Raw genomic sequence first — 15,779 nt, 5'->3', positions numbered from 1 at the left:
ACATCTGATTGACATCAAAGGCCAAGGCTCTGAAAAAATTGGTTTGCTAGTGAAGAACAATGGAAAAAAGACAATTGCCCATATCTCATGGTTGTCCATTTACAAAACACATCTGGTTGCACATTATGTGACCTAGGAGACATGAGAGCGTCACCGAATACATCCTCAAAGCTCTTACCATCTTCAGAAGCAGAACATACAGCCACCATCTCCTGACTGTTTCTTGAGTTCAAGTATGTTTTATTAGTTGGCACTCTGTGTGAATCATATGCAATACAATACAGTACAATCAGATATTTGGTTTTGGTTTACTTATTGAGTCAATGCTGGTGAATGTAGCTATTCCTCTTGATGTTTATCACAGATTAGAATAACTGAACTGGAGAATGAAGCTCAGTGATTATAGAATATCAGCAGGCAATGCTCCCATTGATAAAACTGAATGTAACAGAAAATGCACAATAAAGCCATGAAACATGAGATCTAGAGCTAGAGAATGTTGCCAATATAGAAATTAATGGTTGTAAGGTGCTCATAGTCACCTTAATGTGAGGTGGGCAGTAAATTTGGTTCAATAAATAAAATGAATAAAACAAGTTTCTAATTAAGTGGTTTTGTTGGTTACTTCAATCCAAACCACAAGAATAACGACTTTTTAAATTATAGCATCTTATTTCTCAAGACCTATCAAGAATTCATGCAAAGTTGCTTTGGGATATTGGAGAAAGATGGTAGATAAGACCTCCCTTCCTTTATCTTGCTCACTATGACTCATAGTTCTCATTTATAAAAAAAAAATGGTATCCAAATATCTAGCAAAGGTTGAAAGCAGAGGGAAGTTCTTGAATGTCTCAGAATGCAAGCAAAACTACAGTTAAATAAAAGAAATATGAGTCCAGATCAGAAATGGGCATTGATGTCCAAGTCTGATCATGTTCTGTGATGCTCTGGAATTCTCCCTCAAATACTTTCTGTCTGAATCTACTGTCCGACTGGGAGGCTCATTTTTATTACCAATGGCCAATGGAATTAGACATGGCCAAGTCCATTTGATTCCCACCGTTTTCAATGATTTTTGTAAATGTGTGCTTGAAACACTTGAAATTGATTGAGAACTGATTTGTATTATTAGATCTGAATTGAATAGCTAATCAAATAAATCCTCAACTGAAGTGAAGACATCCCTTGGAACATGCACACAATGGTCTTCTCTGTCTTTCGGTTTGACATCAACAATAGAGGGAGATACAGAATACTTGATACAGATTCCTTGCAATGCATTTCTTTGCACTGAGATGTCCCTGAGGGATCTTCAGAAGTTAGTCTTGAATTCTTCTTATATCAGATGCTTCAGAACTGTAACTAGCTCTATTGAGTATAAGAGGTTGTTTCTGTGTTCTTTGATATGGAAAGATATTAAAGATGAAGGCTGAGATATTGCAGAAGGGGTACATCCATGAGCGAAGAAGACAAGGCTTCTTTTCAAAAGCCCTGTGAATGGAGAGTGCTATGCTTCCCAAACATTGAATTAAGGGGTAATATCTTATTAGATTCTTTTGCTTTGATTTGTAGGCATAACAAAACATTGATTAACCAACTAGAAAATAGCTTTTATGTAGATTGCAAGGAGCAAAAATGTAGTTTGCATCTGAAAAATAACTTAGGAAGCAAAATTTGATAGCTAGCTGCTTCAAAACAGTAACTAGTTCTATTGGTTATGAGAGGTTGCTTCCATCTTCACTGTCATGAAAAGGTATAGAAGAAAGAGGCAGAAAAACTGCATAGGGGCTACATATGTGAGCCAAGAAGACATCTCCTCAAAGTACTAAGAATGGAAAATGCCATGCTTCTCAACAAACTGAATTAAAGGGATAATATTTTAACAAATGTTTTTGCTTTGCCTCTGATTTGAAAGAAAAATGGACATAGTTTAAAAATCTAGAGAAGTAAATGCTATTTTCTATATATAGGTTTGGGATGAGGAGATGAAAATAGAAGCCACTACTTCTTTTCTTCTTCCAAATGCAAGCTAGACCTCTCACTGATGATCATCCCAAAGTTTCATTCTTGGAGCCACTAGTTTATCCAGTTCATGTACACCTTATGAGAAAGATTTTTGTGATGTTTTCAGATAGAGTATGTATTGTGCAATTGTCTATGCATGATTCAGAGGTAGCAACAGGAAGCCACTAGGAATTATGATCAGTTTGGTGACGTTGTCCTCCCATCACTTATATCAGGTATGGCCAATAGGAAACCATAGGAAGAGCTATAAGATCTAGGACCTTAAACTGGAAAAGGACAATTCTAGTTCACATTTGTCCTCAATGGCTTCTAACTCCACCTGTCACAGGTATTATAAGCAGCACAACCTCACTATCCATGATAATTCAGAAATCTATATCTTCCAGTATGCTATGTGAAGTAGCACAGATGATGAGACTCATTCACAGAACCTCAGCAATTATGTTTTCATGGTTAAATTGATTTATAATATAGAATTTCACTTCCAGAGAACCAGTTGGGTTCTTCCTTCTAGAAGACATAGACTTCAGTAAATACATGCCTGAAGAAAAGCCTTAAGTGAAGGCATCATTCTGCCTGTCGATCAAGAAGGCATAACTGACAGCACTAAATAGAAAGATGCAAAACTCCATTGATAGAAGATAGTACAGGAGGGAATGGATATTTTCACATCAATGTCACCCAAGAGATTTCATCTTATTATTGCAAGCTGTGCATGACATAACAGAAATCTATTTTATGGTCAGTGTGTTTTACTTGTACCAATAGAAGAACTGAAAGCCACTTGTGGTAAGTTAAAAGAGTTCCTACATGGTTCTCTTAATGTTCCCCTAGTGTGGTTTTGAGTTCTGCATATTTTGTTGAATATACTTACTTAAAGTATACTTTACTTGGCCAAGTGTGATTTATCTCTGGTGTAGAAGCTCTCAGTGTTTAATGGAGTGGAGTGGAGTGGAGTAGAGTAGAGTAGAGTAGAGTAGAGTAGAGTAGAGTAGAATAGAATAGAATAGAATAGAATAGAATAGAATAGAATAGAATAGAATAGAATAGAATAGAATAGAATAGAATAGAATAGGAGTTGGAAGGGACCTTGGAGGTCATATAGCCCAACTCCCTGCTCAGGCAGGAAACCCTATACCATTTCAGACAAATGTTTGTCCAATCTCTTCTTAAAAACTTTCAGTGTTGGGGCATTCACAACTTCTGGAGGCAGGTTGTTCCACTGATCCTTAGTTCTAGGCTGCTTCTCCCCTTGATTGATTTCCATCCATTGCCCCTTGTCCTGTCCTCAGGTGTTTTGGAGAATAGATTGACCTCTTCTACTTTGTGGCAAGAGGTTTATATACAGGACTGTATCTTTATATACTTACATAAAAAGAAGTATCTTCATAAACTTCTCTATAAAGGCATTCATGCTAGAGTTTTAATATTATAGACAGTCTTTGAACACGAAATATGGGAATGAATAATTTGAGTGAATATCACATAATAGCAGCAATGCCCCCTTCCTCCATAAAAACAAGTTCTTGTTTTATTAAAAACCACACACTCAGTGACTGAAAAACAATGATCCAACCAAAATATATTCTTTTGCAGAGTTATATTTTGAAGGAAGGTTGACCATCAGTTCTCAGTTTCTGCTCCTTGAGAGAAGTCATTTCAGTGCTGGTACATTTCTATCAGAAGAGGCATGAAGGAGAAGAACCCAATCTCTTGACTTCAGAAGGCTGGGGGGATTTTTCATGAGCGGTCTCCAGTTTTGAACTTGGGACTTAAGAGAAGAAGGCAAAATATATATTTTCTAATGACACTAATCTGCAGTGCGTTGTTACTTTGTTTGATTTTTCTCCACTAGCAAATTCACAATGAGAACTAGGACTCAGAATAGCACAACACAAGTGACAGAATTCATCTTAATTGGCTTCCAATTACCTAGGCCCATGGAATTCTTTCTTTTTTCATTGCTTCTGGTTGTGTTTTTCTTCACCTTAGCTGGAAACCTCATGATTATCACTCTGGTATGCATAGACCAACGCTTGCAAACCCCCATGTATTTCTTCCTTTTTAACCTCTCCTTTTTGGAGATATTTTTTGTTCTGACAATCACACCAAAGATGTGATGGATTTAGTTTCTCAGAACAAATCTATCTCTTTCTTGGGCTGCATCAGTCAATGCTATTCTTATTTCTTCTTTGGTACCTGTGAAATCATCCTGATTGCCGTAATGGCCTTTGACCGCTACATTGCTATCTGTCATCCGTTGCGCTACACGATCATCATGAATGGACGGGTTTGTGTGAATTTGATATTGGTGTGCTGGATTGGTGCTTTCATGAATAATTTTGGCCCCATTGTTCTCCTGGGCCAACTGTCCTTCTGCAGCTCTAACGTTATTGATCATTTCTTCTGTGACTATGCTCCACTGATAAACCTTTCTTGCAATGATGTAGATACTCTCCTGACTTTGGAATCTACCCTCTCTCCTCTGGTGTTACTCAGCTCTTTGTGTGTAACTTTTATTTATTTATTTATTTATGAGACTTATATACCGCTTTAAGTGCAAGCACTCTCTAAGCGGTGTACACCAGTAAGCAATGTATATATATATTTACATTGCCCCCAACAATCTGGGTCCTCATTTTACCTACCTCGGAAGGATGGAAGGCTGAGTCAACCTTGAGCCAGTGAGATTTGAACCGCTGACCTGGTGAACACAGTCAGCTAAAGTGGCCTGCAGTACTGCACTCTAACTGCTGTGCCACCTCGGCTCTTTTGTCTCTACATAATTGTGACTGTCTTGAGCATGCAGATCAGCGGCAGCCGTGGGAAGACTTTTTCAACCTGTGCCTCTCATCTAACAGTCACTTCCATCTTCTATGGCAGTGCCATCTTCATGTACTCTTTGCCCAGCAAGGGTCATTCTCGGGATGCCCAGAAAGCTGTGGCAATTCTAACTGCTGTGGTCACCCCGTTACTGAACCCTTTTATTTACACTTTGAGGAATGAGAAGGTCAAAGATGCTTTCCGAGACTGTTTGCAAAGGGAAAAACATATTTTGTGAGAAGAAACCATTGGAAACACTTAGCCAACCTTGGCTGATCTCAAACAAATCAATATAGAGTTGGAGTTTGTTGATACATGGATAAGAGAACTATCGCCTATTGCTGTAGTCTAGATTGGGATCTCAAGAATACATTCCAGAAGAGCACAGTGAAAAAAGAGCTTCTGTGCTGCTATTAGGAGGACAGCATGGGTATGGCCACAGTTACATCAGAGTTAAATTTTGTGAAAGGTGGTTTTTATATTATGATGGATTGTTCAGGACTTGGAAACAATCTGTGTACATTTTGATGCTTTGAAATTGTTGCATTTCTATTTCTAGTTGTAATCCTGATCTTGAATGAAGACTAGCATTGAAATTCTCCTCTATTGGGACTAGAATTCTTGCTTGGCTGTTCCTTAGATCTCAGCACTCTTGTTTGATCTTTCACCTTCTTGGCTTTTAATTTCTAAGTTACTATTAGAAAAATGTAACTGGTGACGTAGTTTCAAATATATGTGTAAGTATGCAAGGAACAGAATTATTTTCACCCAAGTGATGTGAAATTGTCACATCATTCTTTTGAAAAAAAATCATTTTGGGTTGCAGTATCAATACTATTTAAGAAAAAAATCCAGCTGACATAAAATGATTTGCTTCCTAATTATAATTTAAGTCTTATATGAGAAATATTTGCAAATTGGGAACAGAACAGAAATGATATAAAGAAATGATGATGTATATTTAGAGGTATGAAACTATGGAAGCTGGGAGGAAATAAGTAAGGTGTTGTGTCTGGATACAGATCAATAACCTTTGAGTCATCACAGCATGGTTCTAGTGGAGAAAAGGTGACGTATTTCCTACATATGTTGGACATTCCAGATGGATTATATACTACCCATGATTCAACACATCACTTCTTTTCATTATTTCTCCAATCATGTCCCCCCTCCTTAAAGCATGAATGTCCCAATGCTTCGTGTGACAGCTATTCCACCACTATTTCCTAGTTTTATAAGAAAAGGACCCACCAGCCACATAGTCAGATGAACAGAACAGAACAGAATAGAATAGTTTTGTTGGCCAGGTTTTATCAGACACACAAGGAATTTGTCTCTGGTGCATAAACTCTCAATGTACATACAAATAACAAAGTAATCTAATCATAAGACACCCATAATAGAATGTAATAGAAAAGATAAACTATATCTTTAGACATAAGACATTATTGTGGGAATTACGTGTTTTAGCAGAAGCACCTAATTCCCACAATAACTCCTCCACAGAAAGAAGTGGGAGGGTGAGATTGAGCATCATGAATGGTCAAGAGGAAAAGTTGCATTCAACTAGAAAAATAATTTGGTTTTAAATACAGCCTAATTATTTACTTAAAACGTTTACATAGCCACCCATCTTATAACCAACTTTCAATTCAATCCAATCCAACCTAACCCAATATCATTTTAATCCACCCAATCCCATCCTGAATTTGCTAACACCTTTTGCACTGTGTGCTTCAAAAAGTAACAAAGCCTGTACCATAGTTACATATCACAGAGGTTGGGTTCATAGAGGTTAAGTCAAAAGCAAACCACAACAAAACTTAGTATGTTACATGACAGAGAACAAAACAAAGCACAAAGTATGAGGAACATGAGCACAATGATTTTCTCTGTCTTTGTGTTTGACATCAATAAAGGCAGCAGATACAGAATACTTGAGGGGTCCTTGGTGCTCTCTGAGCTTGTTCATTTTCTTGCAGACATTTCATTACCCAAACTAGGTAACCTGCTCAGTTACCTAGTAATACTTGGGATATTGTTTACTTGATTATTGGTCTGATGTTAACATTGGAGTTAATCTATGCTGATCTGGGTGCTGGTTGCTGGTGGAGAGGTGCTTGTTAATGTCTTTTTAATAGACACATAGACATTAACAACATCTAATGACTGACGAATTCTGGGACTTGAAGTCCACAAGTCATAAAATGGCCAAGTCTGAAGACCCCCTGGAGTAGAATATACACTAGAACAGGGGTCCTCAACCATGGCAACTTTAAGACGTGTGGACTTCAACTCCCAGAATTCCTCAGCCAGCAAAGCTAGTCTAGAATATAAACTGACAGCAAACCCCACTCCTTACTAGCACTGATGATGTTACCTAGTTTTGGTAATGAAATGTCTGCAAGGAAACAAGCAAGCTCAGAGAGCACCAAGGATCCCTCATGTCAACACTGAGCTACAAATGTTCTCCTTTATTAGTAAGAGAATAATTGATAACAAATTTATTATGCACTCGGTCCTGTAAAACAAAACCTCGTCCTGGACAGGCCTTGGCCGGGACAACTCACTGTCAAAAAGCTTTTCAAACACTGAAGGCATTGTTTGCACAAGAGCCTGTGTTGTTGCACCCAGATCCAGAACAACCATTTGTAGTACAGGCTGATGCTAGTGAGGTTGGTGTGGGGGCTGTGTTACTCCAAGTGAACAGTCAAGGGAAACAGCAGCTCTGTGCGTATACCTCCCTCAAGTTGACAGAGATGGAGAGAGCAAGGGCTATCTGGGAGAAGGAGGCATTTGGCATACAGTGAGCTCTCTCCACTTGGCAACATCTGCTGGAGGGAGCTAAATATCCGTTTGAGGTCTGGACTGACCATAAGAATTTGGAAGTATTGCAAACCCCTAGGCGTCTGTCATCGAAGCATGTGTGTTGGGCACAATATTTCAGAAGATTTTGCTTTCACCTCAAATATGTGTCAGGGGTAAGAATTTCCTCGCTGATGCTTTGTCCCGACTCCCACAATATGACAGTAAAAGAGTTGAGGTAGTGCAAGCAATCCTGCCTACATATGACCAACCTGGGGTACATACTTGCACCAAGGTGGGGTCTTTTGAGGATGATTTGAGAGCGGCACTAGTACAGGATATGTGGCTGTGGGACAATCCTGGCTTGCTAACTCAAAGTGACGGATTGGCATGGTATAGCAATAAACTATACATACCAAAAGAAATGCGAAAACGGGTTTGTCACTGGTGCCATGACTCGAAACAAGCGGCTCACTTTGGATTTTTAAAAACCTTACATCTAGCCAGACGTCAGTTCTTGTGGCCCCGGATGAGGCGGGATATCTAGACATATGTAAATGATTGTCATGTGTGCACTCAGTCAAAACCATATCCCGGGAAGCCGATCGGGTTGCTTCAGCCTGTCGTAGACCCGGACCATCCATGGCAAGATATAGCCATGGACTTCATTGTGGAGCTGCCTAAGGTTCGAGGGTACACGGTGATATGGACCGTAGGAGATTTGTTTTCCAAACAAGCCCATTTCATTCCCTGTAAAGGACTATCGTCAGCCAGAAAGTTAGCAAAAATATTTCTGACCCATGTATATCGACTCCACCGGACACCACATCGCATAATCTCAGACCGCGGAGTTCAATTCACAGCACAGTTTTGGCATGAATTCATCCGGTTCCTCGGCTCCACCCAAGGTCTTAGTTCAGCCTATCATCCAAGCACCAATGGTGCAGCAGAATGAGCTAATGCTGCAGTTGAGTGATAACTCCTAAGTTACATCTCATACCAACAGATGGATTGGGTGGATCTGGTAGTATTTGTGGAGATGGCATACAATAATGCTGTACATAGCAGCACTGGATTCACCCCTTTCCAGGTGGTGTACGGTAGGGAATTCGTACCAATACCGGAGTGCAGAACCCAGGAGCCCCAACCCTGTAAGGTCGATGACTGGTACAACCACGTAAAGGGGGTGTGGGATGTAGTCAAAAGAGCACTGACAAAAGCAGGGGAAGTGGCGAAGAAACAAGCAGATGAAAAACGTAGAACTGAAACACCGTTCAAAATGGGTGACCTGGTTTATTTGTCAACAAAATACATAAACCTCCAGGTGCCATGTAGGAAACTAGCCCCTAAGTATATTGGTTCCTTCAGGGTGACCCAAAATCATCAACCCGGTAGCCGTACGATTACGACTACGGCGATTCCTGGGTAAAATATACCTGATGTTTCATGTCAGTTTGTTAAAGCCAGTGGCGGCTGAGGCCATACAAGAAGGGCCAGTCCCAGTCACCCCAGGCAGATATGAAGTACAGGAAATTCTGGATTCAAGAGTAAGGAGGAGTCAGTTGTACTACCTTGTCCTGTGGAAAGAGTATCCTCTATCCGAGGCATCCTGGGTGGAGGCTAAAGATGTTTCTGCTCCCCGACTTATAAGCAGATATCATCAAACCCATCCCGGTAGGCCGGGCAGGCGGGACACCGGGGCTCAGTAATCAGGGGGGCTTCTAACCGTGTTATGCTTCCTTCCAGGGGGACTCCTGGTAGGGGGAGCTGATTGTCGTGCCCTGCGAGGCCTAGTCGCATTTGGCCTGGTCGGAGCCAATGTTAGTTCACCATCTGACAAGGCCTTGGTTACCTGCTCCGATGCGATGCTGCTGCCGGTGTTGCTGCTGTTGGTCTCCTGTCGGGGACTGCTGGCGTGACGCGTCTGACCATGATGATGTCATCAAGGTGCACCTGGCTGCAACAAAGGGCTGTGGCTATAGAGAAACACCACAGAGAAACACCTCGCTGGGCCGACAACCTTCCATGTGGAACCAGCTTGTTCCAAGGGGCCGCAATGGGTCGGTGGGCCGCAGCGGACCGCAGGTGGTGTTCGCACTGATGGCAAACCACCCTTGAGAGTAGGACCAAGATGGAGACACTAGTGGGTGGGGCTGGTGCTCGGAGAGTGGATGGTGGCTAGGGTGCTAGGGTGGAGACAGGCAGGGTGCTAGGGTGGGGCCAGGCAGGGTGCTCGGGTGCTAGGGTGGGTCAGGCAGCTTTAGGGTGGAGTGCGTGGATGATATATAAGAAGCTGGGAGCAAGCCACTTCCAGTGCTAATTTTATTTCCAATATCGCAATAAAGCTATTGGTGGTCTCCACGTTCCTGTTTACTGGCTTACTTGCGGAGAAGCTCAAATAGGATGGTCTGACACAGATATTCACCACTATTGAATATTGGACAGTAGAAGGGAAGTGTATTTTTGAAAGAGGGCATGATGCCTCAGCAGTTAAAGATGCTCAGCTTGTTAGCTGGAAAACTGACAGCCTACATTTGAGACCTGAATGCTGTGCAACAGGTTGATCTCTCATAATTTGCTGCAGCTCTTGCCCACCTAGCAGTTCTAAAGCATAGAAATGTGAGTAGATAAATAGGTACCACTTTGATAGGAAGGGAGAAGCATTTTGTGTCCCTCAGCATATAGTCATGCTGGCTGCATGACCACGAAAGAGGGTTTTGGGTTTTTTTGACAACACTGTCTCTCTCAGCTAAAAAACAGAGCGTTTCCTAGAGGATATGTTTAATAATGTTACAAATCAGAGGAAAAGCAACAATATATATCATTTTTTTCTCCTTAGTTTATATTTGGCAGGCAATATTTTCACCACTTACAATATACACAAAAAAGTTTCAGAAATTGTTCATGGTCTCTAGGCTATGGTCTTGCAATTTTCTTTGAGTAATAGTCATTTTTCTAGATTGTTTAATGGTGCAAAGCAAATGCATCTGTTAAAATGTTTGGGAAGCATAACTTTCTCCATTCTCAGATGTACCTGCTGTGCAATTTTGCTGCCTTCTTCTTCCATATCTCTTCAGGGCAATGAACATGGAAGCCGCCTCTTATAAACAATGAAGCTAGTTACCATTTTAAAGCATAAGGCGCAACATGTATTCGAGACTAACTGTGAAGATCCCACAGGGCCTTCTCGAGGATCAAAGAAAACTATTGCAAATTGGAAGAAATGTCTATCAAGCATTTTCTGTCAGTTTCCTCTGTAGATATCAAACCCAAAGACAGAACAAAATATTGTGTGCATGTTCCTGATATATTGTGCTTTATTTTGTTGAGGATTATCAGATGTTTTGCTTCCTGATTACCATGTTCTCTTGTAAACCACCTCAGTGTGTGATCATTACATCTGAAAGCAGCACATGCCATAACTTAACAAAGCAGAAGTTGAACTTTAAAATCTAATTCAAGGTCACATCTATAACAAATCACTTCAATTTCTTGCAGAACTCAATCCATTGTCTCAGTTCAGTCCTCAAAGCATCCTGCACTTGTCTGTTCCTCAAACAATATGCGAACGGGATCAAAAGTGGAGCCAGGACAGTATTCAGAAGGTTTATCATTTTGTTGAAATCTAATTTGCTGCTGCCTTTGGGTCTTATGTACATGAAAACACAACTGCTGTAAGTGATGGAGACCACAATCATGTGAGATGCACAGGTGGAGAACGTCTTCTTCCTCCCTGTAGTTGATGGGATGCTCAGAATCGTAGAAATGATTTTGACATAAGACACAATGTTAACACTTAAGGTCCCAAGCAGAGAGAATGTGGCAACCACAAAATTAATCAGTTCTAGGAGACTGGTATCAACACATGAGAGTTTGATTACTGCTCCATTGTCACAAAAGAAATGATTGATGATGTTAGGACCACAAAATGGTATTTGAACGAAAAGAATAGATGGAACTAGAATTAGTGACAAACTCCCAATCCAGCAACAAAGTACCAATAATGAACAGATTTGTTCATTCATGATGGTTGTGTAGTGAAGAGGCTTACAGATGGCTATGTAGCGATCAACAGACATTGTGGCCAGTAGAAGGAATTCAGTGATGCCAAGAACAAAATAGACGAACATCTGTATGAAGCAACCAGCTAAAGAAATAATCTTGTTGCCAGTGGCTATGTTGGCCAGCGTTTTAGGAATGATGCTACTTATATACCCAATCTCTATCCATGCCATATGACGGAGAAAGAAATACATTGGACTACAGAGTTGGGCATTCACCAATGTGATAATAATAATCAACATGTTTCCTATCAATGTCAAAAGATAAATCCCAAGCAGGATGAGAAAAAGGCCAACAGCAATTTGTTGGTTGTTAGTCAGCCCTAACAATATGAATTCCCTCACTGTGGTGCTGTTTGCCATTTAGTTCATTCCTAAAAAAAGAGTGAAGTGAGAAGAGATTATTCCAACTTCAATTTTGTTTCAGTTGCCCATTACAAATGAACACAATTTCACCAGCTTTAATTCTCTGTAGACCATCAAATGGTTGGTCTCTGACATAAGTAATAAATGATGGTTTGAATTGGATCAAGGTACTTGTAGTCATCAGCCTAAGAGAGTATAGGAAACCACACTGTGTTCTCACCTGTCCAAAATGAGTCATACATGGAGTCATGAAAAAAATCTATTTTTGCATGGTTAAAGTATCTGATTATTTTATCTTTGCTCAGTGCTCTCTTCCCATCTCACCTGAGAAAAGTCATTTTTCTCTTTCTGTCAGAAGAAAATTCTGCTTAGAGAGGGCAGTAAAGCACTGTGAAGCGGTATATAATCTAAATGCTATTGCTATAGCACAGATGTAGTATTTCTGAGAAAAAAAGTCTTACAGTAATTTTATATCTTCTATAATGGTCAGTGAATATTGAACAGCTTTCTACCAATACTATGCTAAGTAGTTATTTCTACTAACCTTGGTTTCAAATTGATAATGTTTCAAGTCCTGAAGAAAAGTTGATCCTGTCATTCTTCTCAATGGAGCTGCATTCAGAAAACATAATTGGACATGTTAGCAGCTTCTCTGGGTTTAAGACTTATCCTGCTGCACTAGCAGAAAATGATGAATCTCGCTTGAAGAGGAATAATTTTTGAGAACTTCTTTGAACAAGGGTGACAGTTCCAGTCACAATTTTGGATAATTGTTGAATAAGGAAGAAAGATGGGGAATAAAAGAAAAGAAAAAAGAATACTGTATTGCCAAATTGGAAGATGTCCAATATAGATTAATTATCAAATCATTTCCAACTCCTACTGAACAGAAGATCTGTCTTTAACCTGGTCCTTCAAATCTTCCAATAATACGTTCATCATTGCAGGAACTGGGTCTGTATATCTTACTGCTAGTTGCCCTATTCTGTTGATTCCTTTAGTTTTTCTGAGCATTAGATCCTTCTCTGGAAAGCTAAGTGTTCACATTATGTGTCTCTCCATTGTAGACACAGTAGAAGATTCATCAGTCCCTTGTTTCTTCCCAATGATCCTCCCTTCTTGGGTCTACAAGAGGATTCATAGTAACAGAGATAATACAGAAATACAGAAGAATAAAGTAGGAAGAGTCCTTGGAGGTCTTTAAGTTCAACCTGTCTGAAGCAGGAGACCCTATACCATGCCACACAAGTGGGTCTCCTGCCTCTTCTTAAAAGCCTCCAGTGATGGACCAGTCAGAACTTCTGAAGGCAAATAGGTTACTTGCTAATTGTTAAATGTCCGTTTTGGAAGTTAACTCTAGGACAACACCTTTGTGCTGGTTAACATCTCCTTAGCATTTTGCCATGAGGGTAAAGTGGGGAGATGAATTCAACATAAAGCTTATTCAGGGAAATTTCAGACTAATTAACTCTCTGACAAAATATTCATCATCCAGATTTGTCAGCCAGGCAAATACAAGCTGCACGCTTATAAACTAGGATGAAAAGAGACTTGATTCAGAAGTAAGTTCTAATGGGTTCTGCAGAGCATATTCCCCTGTGATGAATTATAGGAGTAAAACAAAATGGGCTTGAGTTTTGCTTCTAAACCCATCCTAAACATCACACATTAGAAAGCCTTTATCTACTGTAACAATCTGAAAATCTGCAGTCACGGTCTTGATATTCAGAGCAGTATTAAACCTCAATATTCTTGACCCAAGCGTTGAAACATTTCCAAAATACTTACCATTTCCAATTTATATTAAAATATTCATACAAATTTCATGAACCCTATGCTATCTTCTTTCTGCCAGTAAAACCATCCTCTAGTTTATTAGACTGGGTTGAATATATCGATAAATAAAAAACAAGGAAAAAGCATCCATCAGAACTTTACTCCCTAATTCAAATTTGGGAAAAGAGAACATTCACCGTCCAGAGTGCCTTTCACAAGATTCTTGGGTCACAGATATACAGAGGACAATTTTTCTGCGTACATACATACATATTTTTTTCACAGCAATGAGCATAGAAGTAACTTCTTATAAACCATGGAGCTTGTTATTGTTTTGAAGCATGTGGTGTAAGAGGTATACAGGATTGGCTTGCAAAGCTCCCTCAGAACCTCCTCAAGCAGTAATAAAATGCATTGCAGGGGAATCTGTATCAGGTTTTCTATAACTTCTTCCTCTATTGATGTCAAACCCAAAGACAGGGAAAATCATTGTGTGCACATTCCTTGTGTAGGGCACTTTATTTTCCCCTCTCTCATGCCACACACCAAGTTTGGTTGTGGTTTCGTTCTGCCTTCACATCTGTGATAAATCACATCAACTGCTGTGATTTATAAACCACAACCTAGGGTTTGTTAGTTTTTGAAGCACAGAGTGCAAAAATGGTGTCATCTCATTATGTTATAGGGATAGGTAATTTCCCCCGTGCTTTGGCTGGCCTTGGTTCAATAGATATGTCATTTCAACAGAATAATCCCAAAGGTGCTTTTTCAAATGGTAACTGGAACATTAGAGGTTTTTAAGAAGAGGTTGGACAACTATTTGTCTGAAATGGTATAGGGTTTCTTGCAGGGGGTTGGACTAGATGACCTCCAAGGTCCCTTCCAACTCTGTTATTCTGTTACACACAGAGACACACTGACAAACTTATTATTTTCCAAAATAATCAGAATAGAGAATAGAGCTGAAAGGGACCTAGTACTGTGTTTCCTCAAAAGTAAGACCTACCCCCAAAATAAGCCCTAGTTTGGGGGCAAGGGACACAAATCAAGCTAGGGAAAGAGTGAAAGGGTAGAGCTGCCCCACGCACCCCACACCTACTTACCTTTCCAGTAGGACCGCTGCAGCCAGACCTCCCATGCCCCGACAGCTATCTTGCAACTGCCTGAGTTCTTCTGTGGCTGCTTGTAGCTGCATGGCTGGTAACGTGGCAGGAGGCCGCATCGCACTTCAGGCTGGTGCCACTCACACCAGCCCGAAGCACCATGTGGCCTCCTGCTGTGAGCAGTGGCACCATCCGAAAGCACCACGCGGCCTCCTGCTATCAGCAGCGGCACCACTGCTATGTGCCACGTGGCGTCTGGCCACAAGAAGCAACACGCAGCCACTAAAGAAGTCAAGCAGCAGTGCGACAGGTGTCAGGGTGTTGAAGGCCTGGCTGTGGCAGTCCTAAAGTAAGACATCCCCTGAAAATAAGACCTGGTGCCTCTTTTGGAGGCACAAAATATATAAGACCGGGTCTTATTTGGGGGAAAACATGGTAGGTCTTCTAGTCCAACCCCTGCTCAGGAGACCCTATATCATTTCATAGGTGATTGGCCAGTCTCTTCTTAAAAAACTCGAGTGGTGAAGCACCTACAACCTCTGAAGACAAACAGTTCCACTGGTTAGAATTTTTTCCTTAATTCCAGGTTGCCTCTCTTCTTGATTAGTTTCTATCCATTGTTTCTTTTCTTGCCTTCTGGTACTTTGGAAATTAAGTGACCCCTCTTCTTTGTGGCAGTCTCTCAAATAATGGAATATTGCTATCATGTCACCCATAATCCTTTTCTCTAGATTGGCCTACTCAATTCTTGCAACTGTTCTTCATGTTTTTGTCTCCAAGCCTTTAATCATCTCAGTTGCTCTTCTCTGCATTTTTTTCC

General features: G+C 40.4%; 1 protein-coding gene and 1 pseudogene across 3 annotated transcripts; one reads left to right on the top strand and one right to left on the bottom strand.

Moving 5' to 3' along the window:
• Positions 1 to 3,965: 3,965 nt before the first annotated feature.
• LOC120308405 lies at positions 3,966 to 5,086 on the top strand (annotated as a pseudogene).
• Positions 5,087 to 9,944: 4,858 nt separating this feature from the next.
• Positions 9,945 to 14,575, bottom strand: LOC120308408 (olfactory receptor 49-like). 3 transcript variants are annotated; one of them, XM_039344432.1, is made up of 3 exons: positions 13,869 to 14,575; positions 12,625 to 12,692; positions 9,945 to 12,088 (listed from the first exon to the last, which is right to left on the bottom strand). In XM_039344432.1, exon 3 carries the CDS (start codon positions 12,075 to 12,077, stop codon positions 11,133 to 11,135), a length of 945 nt encoding a protein of 314 aa, XP_039200366.1. In that variant the 5' UTR covers positions 12,078 to 12,088; positions 12,625 to 12,692; positions 13,869 to 14,575; the 3' UTR covers positions 9,945 to 11,132. The 3 variants fall into 3 exon arrangements, with proteins under 3 accessions (XP_039200366.1, XP_039200368.1, XP_039200367.1); XM_039344434.1 differs by having other exon boundaries at positions 14,123 to 14,575; XM_039344433.1 differs by having other exon boundaries at positions 14,127 to 14,574.
• Between the last annotated feature and the right edge of the window lie 1,204 nt (positions 14,576 to 15,779).

Source organism: Crotalus tigris, unplaced genomic scaffold (genome assembly GCF_016545835.1).
Source record: "Crotalus tigris isolate CLP2741 ecotype Arizona unplaced genomic scaffold, ASM1654583v1 scf7180000017913.91448, whole genome shotgun sequence".
Classification (NCBI taxonomy): Eukaryota; Metazoa; Chordata; class Lepidosauria; order Squamata; family Viperidae; genus Crotalus; species Crotalus tigris.
This window is presented reverse-complemented; position numbering and strand designations above follow the sequence as displayed.

Bases quoted from the DNA above. Each gene is read 5' to 3' on its own strand.
- LOC120308408 (XM_039344432.1), bottom strand. From the start codon at position 12,077: ATGGCAAACAGCACCACAGTGAGGGAATTCATATTGTTAGGGCTGACT.